Source organism: Larimichthys crocea, chromosome XIII (assembly GCF_000972845.2).
Source record: "Larimichthys crocea isolate SSNF chromosome XIII, L_crocea_2.0, whole genome shotgun sequence".
Lineage (NCBI taxonomy): Eukaryota > Metazoa > Chordata > Actinopteri > Sciaenidae > Larimichthys > Larimichthys crocea.
The window spans coordinates 16,751,229-16,760,138 of record NC_040023.1 but is presented as its reverse complement, the minus strand read 5'-3'; the positions used below and the strand labels follow the sequence as shown (position 1 = coordinate 16,760,138).

Genomic DNA, 8,910 nt, shown 5'->3' with positions numbered 1-8,910 from the left:
GCTGACTCTACTTCAAAACTTTCCATTTTCTCATTAGACATTAAGAGTGAATCATTAAATACAGTACACAGGCTACTGGCTGTCAGTGGTGAATAAGTATTCACACCCTTTAAAAGAACTGGTAAAACAATGTAGAAATACTCCTTTACAAGTAAAAGTGCTGTAAATCCTATTGAAGTAAAACTACAGTAGAAAAATGTCCATGTGACTGATTTATGTAATATAATTATGTTATATAATTATAATGTATAATTGTTAACCCTAACGCCTCTGTGGGTAAGTAGCATTTTGCAATAGCTGGATGACATGGAGCTACTTTTCACTACTTCATATACAGGTAGGTAATTTAGTCCAGTGGCTCATGGTAGTGACCAGAGCCACATATTCTGAGCTTCAAAAAAAACTATGGGTGACATCAAGGACACAAAGTCCATTCTCTAGACTTTGAATGATCCAGAGCCATTGTTTAGTTTGTCCATTGTGGGCTACTGTAGCAACATAGCAGTTCAACATGGTGAACTCTGTGGAAGAGGACCCGCAGCATCCGTAGATATAAAACAAAACAAAACAAAACAAGATGATTACATTAGATGATTAAACACACATTAAAACAGAGAATTTGTGCCAATAGATGCTCCTAAATCTGACAAACTGGACCTTTAATCTAAGGCTTAATCTGAAAACTACGGCTGTCAAATGAATATAGTGAGGTAAAAGTACAATATTTCCATCTGAAATGTAATAGAAGTATACAGTAGCTCGGAAATACTCAAGGACAAGTACTGCTACTTGAGTAGCACTACTGGCTCTCATGTGGGTATCATTGTAACATATCCGAGGGCACTTGAACGCATCATTGCCGGTACTCAGTGTCTCCTACGTCATCGGTCCTTTAACTGAGCAGCACTCACAGACCGGGACACAGCGGCTCCGCTGCTGGACACTTTGTCTGCACTAACGGTCGACTGACGGTCCTTCTCCTACTTTTTAACCTCGTTTTTTTTTTTTTACAACACCTCTTAAGTCAGTCAGTCTTCATCCAAATGACCGTGACTCAAGACCGACCGTTGACCTATGCCAAAATGAGGAGGCTTGTGTCATTTTTCTCCGGTAAGTTCATCTTGTTAACGGGCGTTAGGTCAAAGCGTGACCGTTAACTTTAACTGCTATCATCTTGTCGTCATAGAAACAGTCACACTGATGACTAACGGCTAGTTTACATAAATCCTGCTACAAGAGAGAAAATGACCAGAAATGACAAAGAGGTGACCCCTATGGTGTAAAAATATTATATTAAAGTTATTTATCAAGGCTTGTCCTCTTTAAAACATACATAAATCTTAAGTTAAGAGTTTGTTGCAGTGGTTTCATAACTTCATTAAGTGTGTCACTGTGCTAACCCACTGAGGGGATACAGCTGTTGAGCTCTTATGTAAAGGACTGCCTCCCTGCCTGTGTTACAGACCTGCTCAAGGGGAAGAAAGTTGGCTTCAGTGACTTCTTAAACAAATTTGTTTCCAGTCAACATCTCTGCCAACAGTAAGTCAGCAAAAAATTGTAATAATTTCCAGCCTTTGTGGTGTTGAATATGATCAAAAAATGTCCTGACATGGCCTGTTTTTGACTTCCTGATTGAAGCCTGGACCCTCAGAAAATCCTGCAGCGACAGAGCAAGCTGAGAAGAGAGAAGGAGGAGAGAGGCACAGCGGTGAGTACGCAGCCGAGGTTGTTTTTTAAAAGACCATGCTGAGTGTTGACAGGAGAGATGAAACTAAATCTGACCTACTGACCTTCCTGCTATCTGTCTTTTCTCTCCTCAGAGCTCTGTGAACACAGAAACCTCACAGTAAGTCATTTTTACATCTGACTGACAAAACACTCTTCTGATATTTTCCTTCACGTCTACTCTTTCTTTGTGCAGCAGCCTGTTGAGTAAAGCTCCAGTGTGTAAGATTTAGTTTACATATCAACACGTACGGGTCCTCTTTAGACCTCTTCCACAGAGTCTGACATGTTGAACCCAATGACAGTGTAAAGATCGGACAGTGTATGCATGACGTCACCCACAGGTTTCTGAAGAGCTGTTTGAAGCTTAAAATCTGTGGCGCTGGCCACCACCATGTTGGCTGTACTGTCTCTTCTGCTTCCCAACTAATCTAAAAAGAGGTGGATCTGTAAATCTGACACCTAGTTGCTCAAACAAGCCAGTTCTAATGGCACCTACCTGTTAATCAAACCAGCCACACTGTTAATTTTGCACTTTAAGCTTTAATATAATTTGAATGGGTGAGTTATATAAAAATTCAGACTTTTGTCATGAATGTTGAAATTAGCTAGACTATACTATTTTTTTGTACCAGGCTGTAAACATGTTTATTTCTGCTGTAAAGTTCGACACTTTAACATGGAGGCTTATGGAGGTTGACCTGATTTGTATCCAGCCTCAAGTAGCCGTTTAAGGAACTGCCGTTTTAGGCACTTTCGCGTTGGCTTCACAGCTACAGAGGTTGCCACTTGATTGAACCGCCATGTTTCTACACTAGCCCAGATCGGGCAAACTAAAACAGCAAAAACAGTGGCTCTAGTAAGGAGAGGGTAAAACAAAGGGGTTGCAATCAGGAACTACACCACTAGATGCCACTAAATCCTACACACTGGTCCTTAAAGATAGAGTTATAAAGAGTATAGATGTTTTTTTAGGGTTTCCTAAGAAGTTCCCAATGTTTTGGGCTTATCTTATGTTTATTTAGCCTTAGTCTTCGATAGTTTTACTTGAATTATTTTTACAGCCTTGAGTATTTAAAAGAGACGCCAAAATTAGTTATGTATTATAATATCCTGTTATCTAATCTGTATTTTGTATTATCTATAATTACTAGTATTACTCATAGCTGACCATTTTCTTTTGTTGTGTTAATCAGGATGAAACCGGCAGATTTTGACTACCTCAAAGTGATCGGCAAAGGAAGCTTTGGAAAGGTAGAGAGTTTTTATTCTTTTATTGTTTTGGTGCTTTGAGGTTTGTTAGGACGTAAAATGATACAGACTCAAACTCCCACAGGTGCTGCTGGCAAGACACAGACAATATGGAGGTTACTACGCTGTGAAAGTACTGCAGAAACAGATGATCGTCAAGAGGAAAGAGGTAATCTATCTATCTATCTATCTATCTATCTATCTATCTATCTATCTTACTGTTTCTGTTGTGTCTTTGTAGCAGAGACATGTGATGGTTGAGAGGAGTGTACTGCTGAAGGGACTACAACATCCATTCCTGGTGGGGCTCCACTTCTCTTTCCAGACCCCGAACACCCTCTACTTCGTCCTGGACTATGTTAATGGAGGCGAGGTATGTGTATAAAAATGATTTATAAATGAAATGTATTAATCTGTGGCAGAGCTAGCTACATATTTCTTAGGCCTATGCTTACAATTTAGATTTAGAGATGCCACAAGTACTTTTGAAACCAGCAGTCACCAAATCTGGGTCAACCAGGCACTCCACAATGCTCCTATTGTGCTGAATTTCTGAAATCTGTGTACGTGACCACACATCTGGTTGTCCTCAGCTTTTCTACCACCTTCAGAGGGAGGGGTCATTTCCTGAACCCAGGGCTGCTTTCTACGCTGCAGAAATGGCCATGGCGCTGGGCTACCTCCACTCTCTTGACATTGTTTACAGGTACACACGCACAAATAGACTTTTTTCTTGGCTCATCGCGTCATGCATCGCACCATGTCCTCCATAGGAAAGCAAGCTGAAACCAGAAGACTATGAAACAAATACAACACCAGTGTCAGTTTAATATAACACTTTTGTCCCATCTGTTTCTCTTCCAGAGACCTCAAACCAGAGAACATCCTGTTGGACAGTGAGGGTCACGTGATGCTGACAGACTTTGGGCTCTGTAAAGAAGGGGTGGCCTTAGGTGGGATCATGCATACATTCTGTGGAACTCCAGAATACCTCGCTCCAGAGGTGCTACAAGGCCAATCATACAGTCCAGCAGTGGACTGGTGGGGCCTTGGCACTGTGCTCTTTGAGATGATCTATGGACTGGTGAGTGCAGTTGAAATCACTGTGTTCCTTTTCAACATCTTCTTCAGCATCTTCACCTTACTCCATCCTTTTGTTCTTTCTCCCAGCCTCCATTCTATAACCGTAGCAAAGCAGAGATGTTTGAGAACATACTTCACGCGCCACTTCAGCTGGGTAGTGGAGCATCTCAAGCTGCCCGCTCACTGTTAGAAGGATTGCTAGAAAGAGACGTCACCAAGCGCTTAGGAGGCAGCTATGACCTTGTAAGTGCACACATAAAAAATGTTATGATGCACATGAACACATCTAAGCACAGAGGGTCTAATTTTAGCGTGTATGCAGGTGGAGCTGCAGGAACATCCCTTCTTTGCATCGATCAACTGGGATGACCTCCTGGCCAGAAAAGTCAGACCGCCGTTCATCCCAAAAGTGGTATGAGTGATTCAGAAACGTGTGGAGTATTACGATTTTTAAATAAATACACAGTGTAGCTCAGTATGTGTTTCTATCTCTCTCCGCTCCAGACTGGTCCCTGTGATGTCAGCTACATCGACCCAGAGTTCACACAGCAACCCGTCCCCACCTCTGTGAATGAGAGGTGTCAGCCGGGCGCGACCTGTGAGGCCTTCCCTGGATTCTCCTTCGTGAACCCAGTGGAGTACGTGACAGTTTCATAATGATGCCAAATCCTCTGGGATAGCATGTTGGTTAAAATGTTTATTTTTTTATGTCATAAATTATTGAATCAAAGTTATTTTTAAACACTGTGCACTACACTGCACTGTATGTTTCATCGGTTATAAATGATCATATATTTTTACATTTTACTGTTCATAATGTGAAATAGGCTGGTCACTATTTCACAAGGCTACGGATGAAAAAATAAACACAATCTGAAACAGCTTTATTATTTTATACATTTTGTATATTTAAAACATTCAACAAACATGTATTGCAACTTGCCCATTCTGCTATTACATTCACAGCTTACAAAGGTACTGAAAATACTTCACATGTTGCCCTAAAGTCCTGCATAGTTACAGAGGCATTGTGCATCACAAGCAAAATACAGACATCATCTCCCTTTGGCATTTACATCAAAACAACTGGTCTGTCAGCAACCCGTAAACACAAATTGGACCCAGCATGTCTGATGGTGAGGAGTCTTTTTTTTAGTGACAAACAAAAAAAAAAGCCCACCACCGTGGAGAATCTAATGGGTGTCTCCAGGAAGAGAGCATCTGCTCTCATCCTCTCCACTTCTCTTCACAGGACTGTTCATGAAAATTTATACACATCAGCTTTTTTCTCTGTCAGTAGATGCTGAAGGAGGCGTAGCTCTGCTCACTCTGGCAGGTGAAGTAAGCGATCAGCTGACCGTTGCAGATCATCAGAAACAAGCCACTACCTGAAACAACAAAAATGTGGAGCATTAGACAGAGCTTGTTAAGTTAAACACAGTGACTGATGTTTGTATTACCTAAGGCCAGCCACCACTGCCACACCATGGGGAACTCCAACATCACTGCAACAAGGAAGGAAAATTAACGATTTCACAACACATACAGTAATTTGGGTGTATCTTGGTGGATGTATTGTTAGATTTGTGCTCACCTAGGCTGGTGATCATTACATGAAGAAGTGTGACAGTGAGGGCATAGTCCCAGACCCGTCTGCGTACCACTGCAGCAAACAAAAGGCCACTGCAAAAGTAGGTGAGCTCCAAAGACAGGAGGTTCACTGAGGAGGACCAACATAGTAGAAAAACACAGGAAGTGAGACAAGCTCATGCTCTTTGTTGATCATACTAACTGAATGTAATGTGCTCACCCAAGTACTTGGAGTTGGATTCAGTGGGTTCAGTCTTAAAGTCGAATGGAATGAGTCCATCAAAGTTATCCAACCTGAAAGCGGGGTGAGGAAACTGTGTTAAAACCACTGTGTAAATATGTCTCAGCTCCTGGCAACAGGTAAAGAGACTCTCCAGATAAAGGCTACATGCTGTGGATTTAGTAATGTAAACACTTTGAAGATAACTAAATCTCACCGGTGCAATTACTGATACAATGCTGTACCTATGGCCAGATTAACCCACTATGGAGCCCTGCTCAAAAACATGCTGATTTTTATCACTGCAGCCATTTTAACATAAAGTAGTCAGGTCAACAGAGGTGTTTCTAATGATACTAATTAAGGTTCAGTCCCATTTATTGTAGTATAGACTTTCCAGTGAGTCAACATGCACCACAGCATCACCCTCACTCTATTTGACCTGAACGGGACCTTAATTAGTATCACATTGTGTCTGTACACTAACTGACACTGTTTGCTTTTACTTTAGAATATTCACCATGTGAGGAGGAAGTGAACTAAAAGAATAAAGTGACATAAAGTTCTTAAAAGTCTATTTTGACTGTACGCCTCTCTACCTAGGAGGCTCAGAACACATGTGAAAAAAACGCCACCATTTCTATTGATTGTGGATTTTAATGGTACATGTTCCAACATTTACGACAAACCTATTGACCGGCAGTAAACCTGGGACTCTTGGAGATCAAAGCACCTAAAGGTCTGAGGCCCTGGGGCCCACTTTCCAGATAGTTTCGACTTGTTTGCTGTGTGCCGGGATATGATGGTTCACCCAATCAGACTTTATTTGTATAGTAAAAGCTGTGTTAAAAAGGTGAGTCTTAAATTCTTAAAAATGTGAACTATTAGATCATTCTTTTGTTGTTTTGATAGTTTATGCCACATTTGAACTCCATAAGTTAAAACAAGATGCTCAAAATGATGACTTACAGATCTCTTACATACTATGACTATTCATGCGCGCATGCGTGTGAGGGATTGCTGCTCACCTGAAGGCACCGAAGCACACACTCCCAATCATGTAGAAAAGAGAGTAAAATATGAGCAGACACAGCAGCAGATGGAAGAGCACGGTCTGTGGGATTGAAACACACAAGGTGGTGGTGGTGAAAGGGGATGGAGAGGATATTTCACAATACAGTATGTAATTTGTCTAGTAGGCAACACCACATATTTTCCACCTAACGCAACATTACCGTGCAAACACAAAACCGGAGCTGTGTTTGCAGCCTTACATATGATAGGCTACCAGGCTGCAGTGGGAGGGATGTGAGGTGTAGGTAGAGACAGACAGCGACTCTATCTATCTGATGCAAAACCTGACCGGCTGCATTCATATTGGACTCTTTGTACCGGTACATTACATTAAAAAACATACACACATCCTCTTCATGTCATTTTTATCGCATAACAGATTAACAGATCACACGTGGAGGTGACACAATAACTGTCCTCTTACCTTGGAGTCGACCGCTTTGCCTTTGAATGCCATTTCATGGTTTTATACTTGGATGTTATATCACAAAACAAGCCAGGCTGCAGCACGACACACGACCCCGTTAATCCCCCGATCCGCGTCCACAAACTGGACGTCTTCCGCCATCTAGCGACAAACACCGGACACGAACCTGCGCCGCCGCTTCTACAGCCGAGCACTGAACTCATTTCACCCCCTATCAGGGCGGCCTTTGTTGACTGAAATAAAGACTTATCTCACTGTGTACCTGTTAGTCAGCGGCTGGATGCATACTTTTACACACTATAGCGATTTTGTATTTATGTTAAGTGTATTCCCGTCAAAGAAATGTGCCTGAAACGGCTCCTAAGACATGTAGCCTTATTATACCGGAGAAACCATAACCGCCCTATGTGGGAGGGATTGAATACTGCGGGATAGCTGGAGATGATTTGGTTGAGCATCAGCGACCCATTGAAACACTTAAAAAACCAACCTAAAGACACCAGCAAATGAGGGAAGCACCCATGGTGATCAGACGATTGAATTAAATGGATTAGCTGTCACATTAAATCCATAAACCATACATCCTGTAAGCCAGCACACAGTGCGATACACTTGGTATGTTAGGATGTTTAAATGTAACCCTACACTTGTTTCAAACGGATTAAATGTGGTTTTGTTTTGTTTTTTTCCTTTGTGGTAAGGCTAAACTAAATATGTGTGGTCGTCTTTGTTTCTATTTTTGAACAGAGCTCAAACGCACCAACGGTCATAACTGTTTTTTTAAAAAAAATCAGCCCAGACTCTCTCTGTGAATGTGAATGTGTGTGTGTGTTTGAGGTTTTTGGTTGTTTTTGGTTAAAAATATGTCTGAAAAAGAGGGGCCTGAGTATTTAATCCTACAGTCAGCGCCGGCGTGTACTAACTGATTATCGCCTGTGCTCGGGAATGTATCAACAACAACAAAAAAACAAAACAAAAACAACAACAACAAAAACTGTCTGTTTGTCGATGGTGGAGAGAACAGGGGAACCAACCGCTCCTCAACGGTTATGGAAGACACTGCGGTCCCCGCGCTCCATTGATACACTCGTACTTCTTGAGCTGGTGGTGGAGAGAGAGAGAGGAGGGGGGAGAGAAATACTTGAGCAAGACGGGGATGTGAGCTCAAGTCACTCGGTAGTATTCGTCATATCGGCACCGAACTGAGTTTTGGGCGTGTTATAAGTGTAAACAGGCCCGGTATTGACCACCGATAGTAAACTGAACTTTTCCGAGACCCAAAGTTGTCAGGCAGCGCATCTTACACGCATGCGCATCCTCCTATCCAAGCTCTAAATAAGAGTTAAAACAGAAACGAGGTGAGTTCCACATTTTTTTTAAAGAATACGGGCGTTAAAACGCATTTATTGCCAATAACAGGGGCAAAATAAAAAAAAACAGACATCCGTCTTGTTTAATTGGGGTTAGTTCACGTTTATTTCCACTCTGATTTAAAACGGGCGAGAATAAATCGTTTTGGGTTTTTTTTTTTTTTTTTTTT

General features: G+C 41.7%; 3 protein-coding genes across 9 annotated transcripts in view; 2 read left to right on the top strand and 1 right to left on the bottom strand.

Moving 5' to 3' along the window:
* The first annotated feature begins 891 nt into the window (after nt 1-891).
* On the top strand, nt 892-5,496 carry sgk2b (serum/glucocorticoid regulated kinase 2b). Of its 3 annotated transcripts, XM_019270607.2 has the most exons (13): nt 892-1,110; nt 1,464-1,539; nt 1,639-1,708; nt 1,821-1,846; nt 2,922-2,979; nt 3,062-3,145; nt 3,218-3,349; nt 3,570-3,682; nt 3,841-4,060; nt 4,147-4,302; nt 4,382-4,471; nt 4,564-4,697; nt 5,360-5,496. In XM_019270607.2, the coding sequence occupies exons 1-13, from the start codon at nt 1,044-1,046 to the stop codon at nt 5,364-5,366; spliced, it is 1,233 nt and encodes a 410-aa protein (XP_019126152.1). In that variant the 5' UTR covers nt 892-1,043; the 3' UTR covers nt 5,367-5,496. The 3 variants fall into 3 exon arrangements, with proteins under 3 accessions (XP_019126152.1, XP_010734323.2, XP_027142061.1); XM_010736021.3 differs by lacking the exon at nt 5,360-5,496 and having other exon boundaries at nt 893-1,110; nt 4,564-4,940; XM_027286260.1 differs by lacking the exons at nt 892-1,110; nt 5,360-5,496 and adding an exon at nt 1,222-1,265 and having other exon boundaries at nt 4,564-4,940.
* Nucleotides 4,974-8,910, bottom strand: part of LOC104923041 (transmembrane protein 244) — an 8,499-nt gene continuing 4,562 nt past the window's right edge. The window contains exons 1-6 of one of the 2 annotated variants that reach the window (XM_010736020.3): nt 7,368-7,795; nt 6,898-6,983; nt 5,870-5,943; nt 5,654-5,779; nt 5,520-5,564; nt 4,974-5,447 (exon numbers count right to left, since the gene is read on the bottom strand). In XM_010736020.3, the coding sequence (XP_010734322.1) occupies nt 5,353-5,447; nt 5,520-5,564; nt 5,654-5,779; nt 5,870-5,943; nt 6,898-6,983; nt 7,368-7,400 (459 nt within the window). In that variant the 5' untranslated portion in view covers nt 7,401-7,795 and the 3' untranslated portion in view covers nt 4,974-5,352. Of the gene's footprint in view, nt 5,448-5,519; nt 5,565-5,653; nt 5,780-5,869; nt 5,944-6,897; nt 6,984-7,367; nt 7,796-8,910 lie in introns of those variants that run through there. The other variant, XM_027286261.1, reaches the window with a different exon arrangement.
* The window catches only part of l3mbtl1b (L3MBTL histone methyl-lysine binding protein 1b), a 12,464-nt gene continuing 12,075 nt past the window's right edge, over nt 8,522-8,910 (top strand). For 2 of the 4 annotated variants that reach the window (XM_019270515.2, XM_010736016.3), the window contains exon 1: nt 8,522-8,728. The gene's annotated coding sequence lies outside the window, so the exon portion shown is untranslated. The other 2 variants (XM_010736019.3, XM_019270510.2) reach the window with 2 other exon arrangements.